The following is a 19344-nucleotide window of genomic DNA, read 5'->3' on the forward strand; positions in this document are numbered from 1 at the left end:
ATGGAACAAAATGCTGTTTGGTTCACGTTCCCATTCTGAATTCCAAGAATGGGGTGAAGAACAGACTTCGTTCTGAAACGAGCTAAAAAGCCTATTCCACGTTCTTGTTCTGGGTCGACACATTGCTTCGGCTCATGGCGGCTAAATGGAATTTCTACAAGAGAAGTTCGATTCAAAGACCTAACACTCATCAATTGCGACTATGGAGATTTCATGAATCTGTGCACCCACTTGTCGATGTTAATGTTGTAATCTTGCTGATGAGATCCGACGGAGCTCGGTGAGAGTGACCCAATACAAATACTACTGATTCCTTTCCAAGTTCTCCAACCACTACTTCGATAACCCTAACTCAAGAAAGTACAAAACTGCCCCCAGAAGCCTATTCGGTCTGATCCGAGGTACAAACCAACATAGGGCGAATAATATATCGAATTGAAGATCTCGACGAGCTCTTCAAGAAAACGGTACTGTAATAGCCTACCTCGCCCCCAAGAAGGTAGGCTACATCCACGGCCAAGCGATAGTCCAAACTTTGGATCTACTATGTCGATGAAGAAATTACAAATCCTCTCAACATCTTTCAAAGAGATAATCACTATATATAGCGTTTTAACTAGTTATAATACAGTCTTCATACAAAAAAAAAAAAAAAATTTGATATAATACAGAAAAACCCTTAACCCAAAAAAGTATAAAACTGTCCCTAATAGTCCACCCGGTCTGGTCCAAAGTACAAACCAATATAGAGCGAATAATATATCAAATAGAAGATCTCATCGAGCTCTTCAAGAAAATGATGCCGTAATATACATTTATTTATTTATTTTAATTTTAATTTTTATCAAAAATTTTTTTACCATTTACACGCATTCCGAAGGCAAAACAGCCCGCTGAAGGATCAACAGGACTGTCTTTTTCTTACTCTTCTCCTCCCGATTCTGAAAATCTGAATGGATACTTTTCTTACTCTTGAGTCTTTTGCTTGTTATTGACAATAGAGAATTCTATTAAGCCATGAAGGAACTGACGTTAATCAATTTACACAAATCAAAGGCAACTTTCTGATTTGGACTTTGGAACAGATGAAAAGATTCTCTTTAGTCTAAAATCATTTTATAGGGTTTTTATAAGTAGGAATATTCAATAAAATCCATAAATCCATGGATCTAGCCTTTAATATCTTGCAGATTCATTCCCAATCCATAAACCCATGGAACCATCTTTCAATGTGGAACAGATTCAATTTCAGGAGAACTGGATCAAAGTGCTACAATGTTTTAAAATTAAGGGGCATTTGGAATTAAAAAATTGTAAAGGGGAATTTGGACAAATGAGCATTTTTAAGATATATATTAATGATATACCATATGTTAACACCCTATGTGGCTATATGTCTATCTATCTCTTACCCTTTACATACAGTAGTATACCGGTAGCATACTGAACCTCATCTACAGCCGGAGTATCAGCCGAAGTTGTAGACTTTACTTTTGAAGACAGCTCGTCACTGCTGTCGTCACAGATTGGCCTCTAAAAGCATATAAATAAGGAAAATTATGAAGTGTCCTCCAACAATCCTCCCAGTTTCAAATACTATCTGAGTTCCGGACTCACAGGCTCTACTCTTTTCTCGCTATTATTCTCCAAACCAAAAGCTCTGAATAACAGCAATGGCGGCAGTGTAAGATCGCCAAATTCCTCTTTTAATTTCAATTCTATATTTTTTTTTTCCATTTGTTTTTGTTATTGGTATCACCCATTTCTGCATCTGGCTCTATCTGAATTTCGTGCATTTTCCTTTCTAGCCTCTTCTAGAATAACGATGAATTTCTTCATTCTTTCTTTCTTGTCGTATCTGAAGTGTACAGGATGTTCTACCCCCTTCTCTAGACTCTTCTTCCGAGCCTCCCACTCTTTTTGATGGAACAACGAGGTTAGATTCAATTTCTCTTCCAGAGTTGCCTGTGTTTGTTAATGCGGTTCACTTGTTTAGAGATTTTACCTAATTGTCAATTTCTTTTTCTTCTGCCCTTCTGAAGGTTGTACACATCTTATATATGCCCATTTGCCCAGCGTGCTTGGATTGCACGGAACTATAAGGTTGATGTTCTGTAATTTTTCATGTTTATAATGTGTTCTAGAGTTTACTTAGGTTCTGCAATGGATTTCTAACCAGAAACCTTTTTCTTTTCTGTTTGATCTTTTCGGGCGCAGGGTTTGCAGGAAAAGATAAAGTTGGTTCCTATAGATCTTGAGAACAGACCTACCTGGTACAAGGAAAAAGTTTATCCCCAAAACAAGGTGATATTCCTCATTCTTGTCAAGATCATTCTTTTCTTAATCATTTTGGGAAAGCTTGTGAGAGGAGAAGGTTTGATGGAGTTATTTCTTTCCTGAAATCTCAACTTCAAAAGTTAGGTTAATGTTTGTTGCATGATAGAACGAAACAATCAAAAAAAAAAAGAAAAAAAAATTCAAGGCCTTCTAGGGAAAGGACAAGTGAATTAGAATAATAAAAGAAGGAACTACTTTGTCTGAAACCATTAATTTTTTTTCTTCTTCTTTATGTGTGAGTACTGATTTGTCCATATTGGGAGACTTCATTGTCACAAACTGAATATAATTAAGATGACTTGCTGCTTTAATTAATTTTCATGCCTAAATTCTGTGAGAATTTCTTGCAAGAACAGGAATAGATCCATTTCAGAATACATCTTTTCCCCATGTCAACTTATTAGATCCTCTTGTTCTGTAGGTTCCTTCCCTGGAGCACAATAATGAAATCAGAGGAGAGAGTCTTGATTTGGTTAAATACATTGATAGCCATTTTGAAGGGCCTTCCCTTCTCCCTGAGGTAAGACGTGAAGAATATCTTTGAAACAGGATTCTAATTTAGCTTCAAAATTTTGATTTTGTGATAATCTGAAAAATCTGTAGGATCCTGCGAAGAAAAAGTTTGCAGAAGAGTTGCTATCCTACTCGGACACCTTTGTTGGAACTGTCTTCTCTTCATTTAAAGGAGACCCTAAGGCTGATTTTGGTGAGATGCAACACCTTGTACCTCTTTGGGATTTTATTCAAATTAATTACAATATGTGTTGTGTGGGCATTCATAATGTTATCTCAAATTATATTATGGCTGACTTGTATCAACATGTATCAGGTGCTGTTTTTGATTACCTGGAAACGGCTCTCTCCAAATTTGATGATGGGCCTTTCTTCCTTGGCCAACAGTTCAGTGAGGTAACTTTTGCTTCTTCTGCAAACTTCTCAGAGAGGCCAGATGTGTTTTTTTTTTCCTCCCTTTTTACTGTGATGCTAATTTTCTTCAAATTAAATACAATTAATGTGGTTACATCTCATCAATAGACTGAAGATTTGAAATCCAAACTGAAAAGAATTGAGGACTGAGAACCTGAACTGCTAGCATCCATTTAAGATGCAAATTTACCTATTTAGGGTTAGTTAGTTGTAATTACAAAGAAAACTAAGGGTTGTGTCAAAGAAAAACTTATATTTGAATGTTTGGGACTCCGAGGGCCCAGAACTGGGTTTCGTCGTAATTACACGAAAACACTACTAGACCATTTATCTGCTGTTCAAGTTCTAGCAATCTGATGGATACAATTAGCATTTCAGTTTTTATCTTTGTTTGGTTATAATTTGTTTACCATTGATATGTGAGTGAAACAAATGAATTTCAGGTGGATGTAGCCTATGCACCATTTATCGAAAGATTTCAACCATTATTATTGGAGGTAAAGAATTATGACATCACCACCGGCAGACCGAAGGTAGCAGCATGGATTGAGGTATGTTAAGTGTCTTTTAATAAAAGGGGCAATTTCATAGATCTACGAGATAAGAAAAAGAATTACAAAAACAAGTAGGTTTACAAGACAAAGTAAATTATAAAACAAAGTCAAACCTACTTGCTCTGTAATTAATTTTCTTACTACGTAGATCTAAGCAATTTCCCCTTAATAAAAACGGTCTTCATTTTATTCACAAAGAACCCTTTAATTCATGGACTGGTGTCTTTTAGTTGTGGTTCTCTCTGTTTTTCATTTCAACTTTTCAGAAAAATCTTCTCTATTCTTGTATGTCTGGAAGAGATAGAATAGCTATTTATATATGTCAAACCATGTCTTGTAGGAGGTGAACAAGATCGAGGGCTACAAACAAACTAAACTTGATCCACAGGAGGTACTTGGAGTCCTGAAAAGAAGGCTCTTCGGTAGGCAGCTCCTATTTGCTAAACCTCTGAATTGATTTGAGTTCTTGTTATTGTTTGAAAAGGTATAAATGACATGACTGTTTCAATGGATGTTTCATATCTTATTGCAGGTCATTGAGCATGTCTGGTTTAAAGTCTCCCTGGGATCTTCTCAGCTATGTGGGTCATGTACCTAGTATATGGGAATGAAGTGAATAAGGAGAATTTGTGCTTGAGAATAATAATATAGATACCCGGGTTCCGCTATGTGGCTCATGTATCTAGTGTATAGGAATGAAGTGAATAAAGAGAATGTTTTTATGAGAATGGAGTACATAAATAAAATGCAACTTTAATTACCTGTTGGTTTTTATTGCTTTTGTTTAGTATTAGAGTATATGCATGATGGCATAAACAATCAAAACAGGGAGCAACTTTGGACCGGGTTAAGGCTGAACCTGGCTATGAATTAGTGAGTAGGGATTTATGGTACTACTAACCTTTTGCACATCAGAGGTGATATAGGAGTGGACTAAATCCTTAATGGTTATGTGAATCAGGTAGGGTTTATGCTGGTCACGGCATGGGACCAGCACTGATGAAGCAGACATGTCAAACTGGTAGGGTTTGGTGTTTTTTCTTCCTCTTTTCTGCAGTTTATCACATCACCATTTATCCATATTTTTGGACTTTCAGGCCTTTGCATGTTTTACAAGAAATTAATAGAAGGAAAAAAAAAGCTGAAATATTTGTTTTTTAGTTGATTATTTATATGACAAAACAAGGAAAGAGGGAGGGAGGGGGGAGGGGGGAGCAGGCTGTGGCTATAAGAGAGCTGCAGCCGCTCCCCCTCATACGACTCCAGCTCTCTCTCCTCTTCCATAGTCTGTGGGTGCTTCTCGAGAGCTTCTATCACCGCTCTGGGATTTGGACTGTAGAAGGTCATATTAGTTTTGATCACCTGTCGAGTAAATAGTATGTGTTCTCTTTGTTCACAACGACTTCGTTTGGCTCGTAATCAAGAATGACTTGATCCATCTCCGCTGCGTTTGTGCCATCGTTCAAGTAATCATAAACGATGTCTGTTTTTCATGGGTATCAGAGCGAGGTTTAGGGTTCTTTGATTTGCCATCTTGGGAAGAAGTTTTTAGAATTGTTATCGCGCAAAATGGATCAAAATCTTCGCATGCGGCCTTATGCTGCAACTCTTTTTTCATCAATGCAACAACCTTGAGCGGCAGTCGTGGCCTTGACCGTGAGTTCATGTGATGCATGGCGTGGCCATGGCCGCAACATCAAACAACACCGCGAGGTCATGGATTTGCATGAACTTGTAATGAGAGTTTAGAAGACAGGAAAATCTTAATTAGAAAAAGACGGATTTAATCCTCTCCAGTTCCAATGGTGTAGTACAGTTTTGGGTGGAGAGGTTAACACCTGGTAGGTGCGACATCCTACGGTCAGAGCTCATTGACCCAGTTTTTTTTTTTTTTCTAGAGCTCGGCACCGTTGGATGTCGCACTTGCCAGGTGTCAACCTCTCCACCCAGAACTGTACTGCACTGCTCCATTGGGGAATTGGAGAGGAATTTTTTTTCTGAAAAAGACTGACCTGACCTAATTATAATGAAACTTGGTAATCTTTGAGAAAATAATTTTTTATTTGATTTTTAACACCTTCTACCTTCCCCTCCTTTTATGTAAGGGCTAAGTTTTCTTTCATCTTTAGAGAAGGAAGAACTGGTTCTCCATTGATGATGTGACCCTATGATGATCTTCTTAATTTTGTATATCTTTTTAGTTTCATTTCCTTTCCAGCCAAACGAAACTAAAAAGATAAATTTTAGGACCGAGTTTTCCTTCAATCATAGTGCATGGGATCCCATTCAGTAAGAGAGATGTCGGGAAAAGGTATTGGGAGGATATTTTGGGAAGATACTAAAACCTAGGATGATGAATTTTTCATTCACTGAGAGGTGGAGGAAAACTTAGCCCTAAATTTTTAGACCCACAATTTTGAGCTTTTAATCCTTTTATCCCTTTTCCAAATGAAACAACTCTAAGCAAAATTAAAAATTTTAGGCTCATCCGAGTATGACTCTAAAAGAATAAATGTTGGAGTAGTTATATGTTTTGCATATGAAAGATTAAGGGTGCAACCGGGCTAGGTTGGGCCGGGTTTTGGAAAACGCAGGCCCAGCACAGGGTTCCTAGGACTCAGCCCAGGCAAGGTCCAGCCTTTTGTTGGGCTGGGTTTTCACAACCCATACCCAACATTATCGGGCTCAGGTTGGGTTGGGCTTTGCTGTATTTTTTTTATGTGGGGGTAAATCTACTTGATTACAAGGACTATTGTAACCATGATCCAATGGCCAAAATGTAATCTAATGGGTGCAATTTTGGCTCTGCGACCCCGAGTCTGAACGGAGCCAGGCAAAGCCTGTGTTTATGTTTTTCGGCCTACAGGATGGGTAGGGCTAAGATTTTTAGGCCCAGGGCGAGGGTAGGGTGGGCCTGAGCTGAGACTTTGGGCTTAGGCTTTAACAATGTCTGGGTAAATTAGGTGGGATGGGTATAGGTACATGGGCTAAGCATTGAATTAACATCTAAATATATATTATAATCTGTATATATATGTTCAAAATTACCAAAATATCCCCATCTAGATGGGTAAATGAAGAACTATTGGATTATCCTTACCCTTCATGTTTAGGGTCGGGTAAGTCCAATCCAAACTAAAAAATTGGGCCATTATGTGGACCTAGACATTTCTTAGGCCCAAGTGCGAATGTAAATGGATATCTAAAAAATTTTGGACCCAATCTACTTGTTCTGGACCAAGCCTTGAACCCAAAATTGGCCTCCCGGGCTAGGAAATAAAGCCCAACCTGCCTCTCGGACTGACCTTAAATATAGGGTGAATCCATTAATCCAACCCACAAAGCAGAGTTATGACCCAAACTGGACAGTAAAACAGGATTGTTGTAAAGAATGAAAAAGTAGGAAGGAACAAGTTTCCCTCCACCCACAGTGAATGGGATCCCGTTCACCGAGGGGCAAGAGGGGGCGGAAAAGGGTATTGGGAGGGCATTTTGAAATATACTAAAACCCTAGGAGGGGTTTGTGAACTCTAGGATGGTGGGTGAACCATCCTCTATGGGTGGAGGGAAACTTAGTCTGAGCAGGAATTTCTAACTCAAAATCAATCGAAAAAATTATTTATATATATAATACCAATAAAATATATTAGCAATTAGTAGAATATTCAACCGAGAAAGGATATTTTTAACCTTCATTATTAAAGACGGGAGCATGGTTTTAAAATACGGTATCAAATTGGCCACATCAGAATCGAATGATGCAGATACCCTGTTTTGACTTATACCCTTATACGGATCAGTGGAATGGTACATACCAAGGGCAAAATGGTCTAAAAATGATTTTTTTTTATTCAAAATAAGGCAAAACTATCCAAGTTGATCAGATATGCCATATCATGGCCATATAGATGATGAAAACATTTTACAGGGTTGTTATAAGTAGGAAAATTCAATCAAATCCATAAACACATGGATCTAGCCTTTAATATGGACCAGATTCTTCCCCAAATCAAATCCATAAACCCATGGATCTAGCCTTCAATGTAGACCAGATTCATTCCCAAATCAAATCCATAAACCCATGGATCTAGCCTTTAATGTGGACCAGATTCTTCCCCAAATCAAAACCATAAACCCATGGATCTAGCCTTCAATGTAGACCAGATTCATTCCCAATAATACGCCAGTTGAAGCAGACATGTATAACCGGTAAGGTTTTGTGTTTTTTTCTTATTCTTTTCTGCAGTTTATCTCATCAACATTTATCCATTTTTTTTGGACTTTCAGGCCTTTGCTTGTTTTACAAGAAATTAATAGAAGAAAAAATACCTGAAATATTTGTTTTTTAGTTGTTTATTTATATGAAAAAAAAAAACAGAATTCACATTGAAAATGATTAAAAACCATTTTTTTCTTATAAAAAATTTAAGATTAACTATGATAAAAAATTTCCTTACACTATGGGTTTTCATTGCAAATAAAGAAACAATGCAGATAAATACCATATAAAGGAAAACAATCCTTCTACAAAAGGCAAAAGAAGTTGAAGATTTAAAGTTATCCTCTCAATTCCTCCAGATGACCAAATGAACTTTTAATGATAGAATTTTTTTTTTTTGGGGTTGAAAAACTTTTAATGATAGAATTATCAATACATAAGCCCTAGAAAATTATCTCCTCCAGTTCCCTGCCCAGCCCAGTTCCCCGTTCCCCAGTTCCTCTAATAGGGGTTGATGGATGTCACTTGGGTAGGGGTAGGGTGGTCATTCCAACCCCCTATGTTAGAGGAACTAAGAAACTAGGCCATGCAAGAAACTTGAGAAGATAAAGATCCCATAAGCCCCTACAATCTAAAACAGTATATTTTAAATTCCAATCAAAACAATATGCATCATAAAATTTAGCTACAATAGTAAAAATGAGCCAATTATTGACAAGGTTCTCTAAACTCAATATTAGAGATAGGATCGGGTTGTGTGATTGGTTGATGCTAATCTTTATACACCTTGATCGTCTGATCTATGGCTAATCCTATGAACCCCATTTCTAGCCATGTAATTTCACACTGCATTAATTCCTCCATATTTTGGATCATAGCCCTCACACTTTGATCTTAAGAAATATCTGTCTTTTGGATCATAGGGCTCAACATGGTGAAAGAAAGATCTTTCTTAAGATAAGATTACACACACTCTTGGATTTGTGTGCGTCTTATAATTGTAATTGTGACGAGTTTTGGGTCAATTGCATGTATGGGGTAGAATTGTAATTATGTGGGGATTAGAGTTTTCTTATATAGATCACACCGGGTCCCATGTCCCGACTTTGGGCCACACCATGACTTTGTCAGGATCTTGGGAGCCCTGGCTTTACCCTAAGTTTGGGCCTACCACATCCTTGGTTGGTAGGGACTTGGGTAGAACTTATCCTAAAAAATAACCACCTCCACAGTACCCTAATCTTGCAGTGCACTGCAGTACGGGCCTGAAAGCTCGACATGTGAAAGAAGCAACATCCAACGGTGTCGAACATGAGAATAAAGAAAAAAAAAACTACCTTGCATCGAACTTGCATCATTGGATGAAGCTTCTTCTTTGTGTCTAGCTCTCAGGCTGCGTTACAGTGCACCGCCAGATGCCAGAGATTGGCTAGACCAAGACGATAGCCAAAAGGAATTACTGAATAACTTAATAGAATTGATATAACCGCGATAGATGGTCAAATACTGAATAGACGAGTGTCCCCTCTAGATGGAAGAATATCCTCTTTGAAAAATAATTTGGCTCCATCTATTAGAGTTTGAAAAATTCCCAAAGGACTGGCGTATTCAGGTCCAATATGTTGTTGTATCCCTGTAGATATTTCTCTTTCGAACCATCCCCAACACACTGTACATGATCGGTGCGATTAGTACTGATTTGACTTTGACCCGGAATACCGAACCTCATCTACAACCGGAGTTCCAGCCGAAGATCTAGAATCTACTTTTTAAGACAGCTCGTCACTGCTGTCGTCACGGGTTGGCCTATAAAAGCATATAAAGATGGAAGATAATGAGGGGTCCCTTCTCCAATTCTCCCCAGTTCAGGCGTCACACTTCTCGCACCAGCAGAGTCTCTGATTTCTGGACTCACAGGCTTTTACTCGTTACTCGCTATTATCCTTCAATCCAAAAAGGAAAAACCAAAGCTCTGAATAACAGCAATGGCGGCAGTGTAAGATCTCCAAATTCTTCTTTCAATTTCAATTATATTTTTGTTCATTTGTTTTTGTTATTGCTGTAAACCCATTCTAGTTCTGGGTCTATCTGAATTTCGTCCATTTTCCTTTCTAGCTTCTTCTAGATTTGCTTTGATTTGTGGGCTAACGGTCAATTTCTTCATTCTTTCTTTCTTTTTGGGTCTGAAGTGTGCAAGAAGTTCTACCCCCTGTTCTAGACTCTACTGCCGAGCCTCCCACTCTTTTTGATGGAACAACCAGGTTAGATTCAATTTCTCTTGTAGTTCTTTCTATTTGTTTCATTAGATTTTGGTGCTCTGTTAATGTCCTCCCTGTGTTTGTTTTTACGCTTCACTTGTTTGGAGATTACCTAACTCTAAATTTCCTTTTCATGTGCCCTTTCTGAAGATTGTACACATCTTATATATGCCCCTTTGCCCAGCGTGCTTGGATTGCACGGAACTATAAGGTTGACGTTCTGTAACTTTTCACGTTTATATTGCGTTCTAGTGTACTTACGTGCTGCAGTGGATTCCTAACTAGAAACTTTTTTCTTTTTTGTTTGATCTTTTGGGGTGCAGGGTTTGCAGGACAAGATAAAGTTGGTTCCTATTGATCTAGAGAACAGGCCTGCCTGGTACAAGGAGAAAGTCTATCCAACAAATAAGGTGATATTCCTCGTCCTTGTCACCACAATGCTTTTCTTAATCATTTTGGGAAGCTTGTGAGAGGAGAAGGTTTGATGGAGTTAGTTTCTTTCCTGAAATCTCAACTTGAAAAGTTAGGTTAAAAAAATTAAGGCCTTCTAGAAAAGGACAAGTGAATTAGAATATACAAGAAGGAACTGCTTTGTTTACTATAATTGACCTGTGAGAGTAAGTTGCAGAGGAGTAATTGTCTGAAATCATTACATTTTTTTTCCATCTTCTTATGTGTTAGTGCTGATTTGTCCACATTGGGAAACTTCAATGTCCCAAACTGAATATAATTAACATGTCTTGCTGCTTTACTTAATTTTCATGTCTAAATTCAGTGAGAATCTCTAGCAAGAACAGAAATAGATCAATTTCAGAATACATCTTCCCTTTCATGTCAACTTATTAGATTCTCTTGTTCTGTAGGTTCCTTCCCTGGAGCACAATAATGAAATCAGAGGAGAGAGTCTTGATTTGGTTAAATACATTGATAACCATTTTGAAGGGCCTTCCCTTCTCCCTGAGGTAAGCTATGAAGAAATATCTTTGAAAAAGTTTCTAATTTAGCTTCAAAATTTTGATTTTGTGATAATCTGAAAAACTGTAGGATCCTGAAAAGAAAAAGTTTGCAGAAGAGCTGCTATCCTACTCAGACACCTTTGTTGGAACTGTCTTTTCTTCATTTAAAGGAGACCCTAAGGCTGATGTTGGTGAGATTCAACACCTTGTACCTATTTGGGATTTTTTCTAAATTAATAACAAAATGTGTTGTGTGTGGTTTGGGCCTTCATAATGTTATCTCAAATTATATTATGGCTGACTTGTTTCAACATGTATCAGGTGCTGTTTTTGGTTACCTGGAAACGGCTCTCTCCAAATTTGATGATGGGCCTTTCTTCCTTGGCCAACAGTTCAGTCAGGTAACTTTTGGTGGTTCTGCAAACTTCTCATAGATGCCAGATGTCCTTTTTGTTTTTCTCTCTCCTTATTTACTGTGATGTTAATTTTCTTCAGATTAAATACAATTAATGTAGTTCCATCTCATCATTATACTGAAGATTTGAACTCCAAACTGAAAAGAATTGAGGACTGAGAACCTAAACTGTTAGGATCCATTTAAGATGCAAATTTACTTATTCAGGGGTAGTTAATCATAAGTACAAAGAAAAATAAGGGTTGTGCCAAAGAAAAACTTATATTCGAGTGTTTGGGACTTCGAGGGCCCAGAACTGGGTTTCGTCGTAATTACACAGAAACACTTCTGTTTAAGTGTTGTTTAGTTTCTAGACCATTTATCAGCTGTTCAAGTTCTAGCAATCTGATGGATACAACTAGCATTTCAGATTTTTATCTTTCTTTGGATATCATGTTTTTACCATTGATATGTGAGTGAATAAATGAATTTCAGGTGGATGTAGCCTATGCACCATTTTTTGAAAGATTTCAACCAATATTATTGGAGGTAAAGAATTATGACATCACCACCGGCAGACCGAAGCTAGCAGCATGGATTGAGGTATGTTAAGTAACTTTTAATAAAAGGGGCGATTTCTTAGATCCACAAGATAAGAAAAAGAACTATAAAACAAGTAGGTTTACAAAACTGTCTTCATTTTATTCATGAAGAACCCTTTAATTCATGGACTGGTGCCTTCTAGTTCTGGTTCTCTCTGTTCTTCTTTTCATCTTTTCAGAAAAATCTTTTATATTCTTGAATGCCTAGAAGAGATAGAGTAGCTTTATATATGTCAAACCATGTCTTGTAGGCGGTGAACAAGATCGAGGCCTACAAACAAACTATACGTGATCCACAGGAGGTTCTTGGATGCCTGAAAAGAAAGTTCTTCGGTAGGCAACTCCTATTTGCTAAACCTCTGAATTGATTTGAGTTCTTTTTAATAGTTGAAAAGGCAAAGCACATGACTGTCTCAATGGATGTTTCATAACCTTTTCTTTATCTTCCATATCTTGTTGCAGGTCATTGAGCATATCTGGGATCTTCTAAGCTATGTGGATCATGTACCTAGTATATGGGAAGGAAGTGAATAAAGAGAATGTGTGCTTGAGAATAATAGTATAGATACCCGGGATCTTCTCCGCTATGTGGCTCATGTATCTAGTATATGGGGAATGAGGTGAATAAACACAATGTTTGTATGAGAATAAGAGTAGTATGGATACAAGGGATCTTCTCCGATATGTAGTTCTATGTATGTAGTATATGGGAATGAAGTGAATAAACAGAATGTTTGTATGAGAATGGAGTATATGAATAAAATGAACTTTTCCTGTTGGTTTTTATTGTTGTTGTTTCTTATTAGAGTATATGATGGCATGCACAATCCAAACAGGGAGCAATTTTGGACCGGGTTAAGGCTGAACCTGGCTATGAATTAATCAGTAGGGATTTATGGAACTACTAGCCTTTTGCACATCAGAGGTGATGAGATGGTAATGTGAATCAGGTAGGGTTCAAGCTGTGTAAACTTTCAGGTTGGAACTTGGATAGAGTTAATGCTTGCTTCTGAAGATTGGACTCGGCTTGGTCTTTAACCCATTCAACCTACTCAAGTTGCACACTTAACATCCAATGTTGGAACTGTAGGACAATAATGGGTACCGGCAAACGTGCACTGGAAAGCTTCTGATCTGTATTCTGATGGTTTATAACTGCTCTATTTCCATATTTGATGTGTCTAGCGTAATTGAAACCGAACTGAAATCGGTTCAGCTCAATTGAAACTGGATCGAACCGATTGATTAACACCCTAAGCCACAGGGGCAGCGGCCAAGGAAACAGACGAGAGAGAAAAACGGTTGCAAAACAAACTCCAAATCAAAACTCCCAAATAGGGGTGTCAATTCCAGACCCGACCCAGCCCATCCGGTTAAAGCCTGACCCGAATTATTAAACGTGTTGGGCTTAAGTCCGACACATTTATAATTGACCATTCTCGTTGTAGGGTCCTAGCCCACCGGGCACCCAATTGAACCGATTGACTATAGGCCTGACCTAGCCTGTCCGGTTAAAGCCCGACCAGACCTGCCGACTAAAGCCCTTGAATTTGAAATAACTTGAAAAACTTCTGTTTTATCTTCTTTTAATTCTACTTTTTTTTTTCCCGCCATTTTTCTCTTCTGAAATCTAAAGAAAGCAAAGCTGTTTTCCTTCGTTATAGCCTTGTTTCTCTTTATTTTTGTTTCAATCAACCAATCTTGGTCTCTCTCTCTCTCCATCTTTTCCCTTGTCTTTCTTAAGTGTGTGGCTATTCCTAGCAATTGTTAGGTAGGTTATCCAAGTTTATCCATGGGTGAGCGGTGAGGACGTGGGGGAGCCCATTTAAAACCCATGTGTGTTTCGAAATGGGAATTTATGGGCAATAATTTTTTATTTGTCTCTCCAACCCATTTTAGTGACCAATTTTAGGGCTGCACTGTTTAACAACTATCTGGAGTTAACTGTGCACATAGCCCGGTTAAGGCCTGATTCTAGTAGCCCAATTAAAGCCTAAGACCGACTGAGCCCGTCCAGATCCAGCTCGATTAGATAAACGGGTGGTCACAATTCAGGGCTTGAATTTGGTTAAGCCCGGTTAGGCTCAATCGTCCTGTTGACACAACAATTTTTCATGATTAAAAATAGAAAAGAAATCAGATACAAATTAAAAAATCCCATTAATTGATTGGATATTATCCAATTCGTTTAACTTTCAATATAAAAATCAATATGCAAGTGGAAAATAATCCTCTCCAATTCCTTAGTATGCAATATGGCAGTTCGGGGTGGAGATGTTGACACCTAATAATTAGACATCCAACGGTGCTGAGCTCGACAAGAAAAAAAAGAAAATCAATGAGCTCGGACCGTTGAATGTCCAAATTGCCAAGTGTCCACATTTTCACGTGAACAACCGCAGCTGCACACTTTTAAGAATTGGAGAGGATTAAAATCCTGTCTAAGTTATCCATAGAGAAAGAACTTGTCAATGTCAAAGTTATAGATATTTATGGTTACCAAAGACAGAAGTTAGAGATATTTTTGGTTACCCAAAAAAATATAGTGTTTCATGTTCCAATGTTAGGGAGGGGTAGGTTCCTGAGAAATCATGAACAGAACATCTGAACATGGATGGTAGTTGAGTGAGAAATAAGGGGTTCCCGGAGTTTTTTAAAGCCATTGACACTGCTCCGCCACAGAGATCGCAGCTGAGAAATAAGGGGTTCGCCGGAATTTTATAGCTGCAGGGTTTCAGCCGCCGCTCTGTTCTCCTCCCTTTCCATAGGCCAATCTTGTTAAGAAGAGAATCTCTGTAGTTTGTAATCGATGGGCATCATTTCTTGTTAAGAAGAGAATCGATCGAACACATGGGTATGAGCTTGGCCAGTTGGGAACATAAACAAATGCACCCAACCCAACAACAACAACCACGCGCATTCTGGTCATTAGGCTTTGGGATTAGATTCAGAAACCACATCACCTGGTTCCTCCTCACCCTCTCCTTGCTTTACATCATCTACTCCTCCAATCTCCTCCTAACCAACGAACACCGGAACTTGAATTGCTACAGCACTCATCTCTCCTCTTCTTCTCAATTCCTTCCCATTTCTAATTCCAATACCAATTCCAATTCCAATTCCAATTCCTTTACAACAACATCAACAGCAATAAAGCCCACGGAGCTCAAACATATTGTCTTCGGCATTGCAGCTTCGTCGAATCTGTGGGAGCGCAGGAAGCAATACATCAAACAGTGGTGGAAGCCCAGAGAGACGAGAGGTATGGTGTGGCTAGACAAGTCCGTGAGGAACCGCGGCAATGAAGGGCTACCTGAGATTCGGATCTCCGGAAACACCTCCACGTTCCCTTACACGAACAGGAAAGGGAGTCGATCGGCCCTAAGGATATCGAGGGTGGTCTCAGAAATGGCGAGGCTTGGGATGAAGGACGTGAGGTGGTTCGTACTGGGGGACGACGACACGGTGTTTGTGGTGGATAATGTGGTGAGGGTGCTCTCCAAGTACGACCACCGCCAGTTCTATTACGTGGGTAGCTCCTCGGAGAGCCACATTCAGAACTTATTCTTCTCTTACGCCATGGCCTATGGAGGAGGTGGGTTCGCCATCAGCTATCCCCTGGCAAAGGCTCTGGAGAAGATACAGGATCGGTGCATCCACAAGTATCCTGGGTTATATGGCAGTGACGACCGGATGCAAGCCTGCATGGCCGAGCTGGGTGTGCCCCTCACTAGAGAAGCTGGCTTCCATCAGGTAAACAAAACTAAATTCAAGCCCTTTTGACTCGGATAATTAATCGTTACCATAAGTTTCAGAAACATCTCTGTATCAGAATGGATTTTTCAGTTCAGTTTGTGTGGGTCATAACCTGTTCATCCCAGATAAATGAATCAAATTGACCCTCATCATTATGTGTATCTAATGTTTGATTTGATTAGGGAAAATGGGACACCAATATCCAAATCTAATCTGTAGAGGGCCTGCTTGACTCACTCCATGAATTTGTTAAAAAGTGTGGATAAGCAGTCTTGGAACAGTGGATGGTTCCACAATGGTGGGCATTCCTTGTACATACTGATCTAGAATTACCTCTTGACATGTTTGTCTATGCAGTATGATTTGCATGGAGACCTCTTGGGCTTATTATCTGCTCACCCTGTAGCTCCACTAGTATCTTTGCACCACCTAGATGTTGTGGAACCAATATTTCCAGGCATGAGCAGAGCCACTGCCATCCAACACCTCTTTGAATCAATCAGACTCGACTCCGCCAGTATTATGCAACAATCCATCTGCTATGACAAGAACAGAGAGTGGTCGATAATTGTCTCATGGGGCTACGTGGTCCAAATCTTAAGGGGTGCCATTTCACCCAGAGAACTGGAAATGCCCACGAGAACATTCATTAATTGGCACAGAAGAGCTGACTACTCTGCTTACGCATTCAACACTAGGCCTGTGTCTAAGCATCCATGCGAAAAGCCTCATATTTTCTACATGAACACTACTCGATATGACCGTGTTAAGAAGCAGACATTGGTTATTTATTCTCGTAGATCTCCAGAACCTTACTGCAATTGGAAAATGGATTCACCCGGTGCAATTGATTCCATCATTGTTGTGAAGAGACCGGACCATCTCCGGTGGCAGAAGGCAAGATTTTGAGCTGATTATGAGTGTGTGTTTAATATTGAAGAACACTGTCAGGAATCATATACATTACTGTTGCCACTACAACTACTAACAACAATTAAAATTCTCTTTTTGCAGTCACCAAGGAGGGATTGTTGTAGAGTTTTGCCATCGAGTAAGAGATCAACCATGTACCTATCTGTGGGCAACTGCCAAGATGGAGAGATTTGGGAACTATAACAATGGGTTCTGAGTTGGTTTTGTTTCATTTCTTTGTGATCAAGGGAATCTCAACTCAGATTGATTGGACATCCTCAGCAAGACTGCATGAAACTTTACAGAGGAATCACAAAATTCATATTATGGCTTCAAATGTTGGTGATTAGTTGTGTACATTTCATCCAATTTATAGAGTTCCTTTCTTCTGTCTGTACTTTTTTCTTGAGATCTAAAACTAGGAAACTAATTGTTGTAACAAGCAATCAGAGAGTTGCATACAAAACTGAAACAGAAAATTCAGACCATCTTCTCATACAAACAAAAGAACCACTCACATGATTTTACTCCCCAGATTGTTGTGGCTCACTGCTGCTGTTCAGTTCCTGAGGAGCCAAGCCATAGGATGGAGAGGGAGACAACTTTGGCAGATTGTCCTGAGTGGTGTTGTCCATTGGTAGCAGCATGAATCGATGTACAGAAACAATGCTTTCATCTTTATTCACCACATTTACTGCAGTCAATAAAGAAATATCCATTAAATTTAATTAGGATTTTTTTTGAGGGAGCTGAAAGAATCTAAACAGGGAACAAGTTCTTGTTTTTCTTCCTGAATCCATTTTAGCTCAAAAAATTTTCTTAACTGTCTGAATCATGAAAAAGATGCAGCAAAACAAAAAGGAGAGGAAAATGTAGAAAGATTTCCTCCTCAATTGGTAAGAGAGATTGATGATGTTTCTCATTTTGTAAAGAGGGAAAAGTAAGAATCATAATAACAGATAACTGAGTAATGTACATGTTGATAGCAAGAATCTACATGAAACTATGAACCACTTTGCCCTTATCAGAAGACAGAAAGAGTAGTCAGTCGAACCTCTATTCTTGTTCAAACTCAAAATACACAAAACTTATACAGATAGGGAACCATTTTTAAGTTCTTTCTTGTTTAGATTCGAGAGACGCAAAACCAGAACACAAGAAGTAAAATTTCCTTTTTCCGCAATTAAATGGAGGGGAAGAAGAAAAAGAAAGAAAACCACAAAATACTACCACACAGATGAATTAAGAAAAGTGGGTTGTTGAGAGTCTTCTTGAACTTTACCCGGATGGGAGAACCACCAGAGTATGAGCCAGCAGATGAACACAACCAGGGGTATAACGTGAATCCATTTCCCGGAATGACACGACCAGTGACGTGAGCTCTCCTTCTTGGTATCAATGGATCTTGGGTCAGAGATTGGATAACGCTCTTCCTTATCATCAATCTTCTGGGCATTAGAGTGTCTCAATTTAGATGTTAAGACATTGATGCAGGACTGGTCGGAAGGAGCACGCGATGAGCTTTCTCTGTGCATGATTGTTCAACGAGAAAGAATCAAAAGAATGGAATGATCGGGGCAAGAAGACCAGAGCAGAAGCAGAGATGTGAAGAAAAAGGAGAAGAAAGAGTAATAGGCGGTGATATGTTCTGTAATTCATCGGCATTTAAAGGGGAATTGTTTCGAATTTAGAGAGAAGATTGGGAATCTCAGAGCCGCAGTTTAGTTCGTTAGCAGTTAGGTTCGTTGTGGGAAAGGAAATAAAACAAAAATTTCTTCAGAGATCTTTTGGCGCGAAACTACTCACTTATTGGCCCAAAACCCAATGAACTTAATTTTCTGCAATAACTCTAGTGGGAAAAAGATTCCTATGATGCCGGGGTGGGGATTTCTTTCCACGCACTCTCACATGAGCCGTCACCCTATACCCTTAACCCTGAATCCGTAAAACCAAAGTCTTAGGATCCTTAAAAAAAAAATTTGAAAATCATAGGTCTAAACCACTTAATTTTGAAAGCCGGATTCGATTGAAATCAAGTCAATTGGAGTTCCAAGAGAAAAGGTTTTGTTTTGAGGACGATCATTGGCTGACAACCAGGGAACCAAAAAATTATGAGGGCATCAAGGAAAAATTGAAAAACCTAGGTCTAAACCACCTAATTTTGAAAAGGGGAAGGAGAGGGGGTGTCCAATGACATTGAAATCAGGTCTAAACAACATTTGATTTCATTATTGGAGTTGAAAAATTTTTTGTTCCCAATTAGACCAAGAATTGTTAACTTGAACTGAAAAAAATTGAAAGCAAAACTGATAAAAATCATTTTCGATTTAGGATATTAGAACCATTGAATCGTTTAATAAACGGTTCGGTTCAGGTTTCTACCCTTCATACCTTGAACTCAATTGGAAACGAACCAATTAACACCCTTA

At 38.8% G+C, this 19344-nt stretch overlaps 4 protein-coding genes across 5 annotated transcripts; 3 read left to right on the forward strand and 1 right to left on the reverse strand.

Annotated features, from left to right (window-relative positions):
• The first annotated feature begins 1618 nt into the window (after positions 1-1618).
• On the forward strand, positions 1619-4438 carry LOC122651626 (glutathione S-transferase L3-like). Its single transcript, XM_043845092.1, has 10 exons — positions 1619-1684; positions 1865-1936; positions 2043-2103; positions 2218-2304; positions 2759-2857; positions 2941-3043; positions 3167-3246; positions 3708-3815; positions 4159-4240; positions 4351-4438. Exons 1-10 carry the CDS (start codon positions 1674-1676, stop codon positions 4356-4358), a joined length of 711 nt encoding a protein of 236 aa, XP_043701027.1. The 5' UTR covers positions 1619-1673; the 3' UTR covers positions 4359-4438.
• Positions 1659-12806, forward strand: LOC122651627 (glutathione S-transferase L3-like). 2 transcript variants are annotated; one of them, XM_043845095.1, is made up of 10 exons: positions 1659-1684; positions 10227-10298; positions 10446-10506; positions 10619-10705; positions 11159-11257; positions 11340-11442; positions 11573-11652; positions 12141-12248; positions 12499-12580; positions 12710-12806. In XM_043845095.1, the coding sequence occupies exons 1-10, from the start codon at positions 1674-1676 to the stop codon at positions 12715-12717; spliced, it is 711 nt and encodes a 236-aa protein (XP_043701030.1). In that variant the 5' UTR covers positions 1659-1673; the 3' UTR covers positions 12718-12806. The 2 variants fall into 2 exon arrangements, with proteins under 2 accessions (XP_043701030.1, XP_043701029.1); XM_043845094.1 differs by lacking the exon at positions 1659-1684 and adding an exon at positions 9998-10033.
• A 2291-nt stretch (positions 12807-15097) lies between these two features.
• On the forward strand, positions 15098-17627 carry LOC122649749. The gene is made up of 3 exons (XM_043842989.1): positions 15098-16000; positions 16361-16900; positions 17018-17627. Exons 1-3 carry the CDS (start codon positions 15098-15100, stop codon positions 17117-17119), a joined length of 1545 nt encoding a protein of 514 aa, XP_043698924.1. The 3' UTR covers positions 17120-17627.
• On the reverse strand, positions 17220-18545 carry LOC122651628. The gene is made up of 2 exons (XM_043845096.1): positions 18198-18545; positions 17220-17609 (listed from the first exon to the last, which is right to left on the reverse strand). Exons 1-2 carry the CDS (start codon positions 18448-18450, stop codon positions 17440-17442), a joined length of 423 nt encoding a protein of 140 aa, XP_043701031.1. The 5' UTR covers positions 18451-18545; the 3' UTR covers positions 17220-17439.
• Positions 18546-19344: the final 799 nt, after the last annotated feature.

The sequence above is a fragment of the Telopea speciosissima genome, chromosome 2 (assembly GCF_018873765.1).
Source record: "Telopea speciosissima isolate NSW1024214 ecotype Mountain lineage chromosome 2, Tspe_v1, whole genome shotgun sequence".
Classification (NCBI taxonomy): Eukaryota; Viridiplantae; Streptophyta; class Magnoliopsida; order Proteales; family Proteaceae; genus Telopea; species Telopea speciosissima.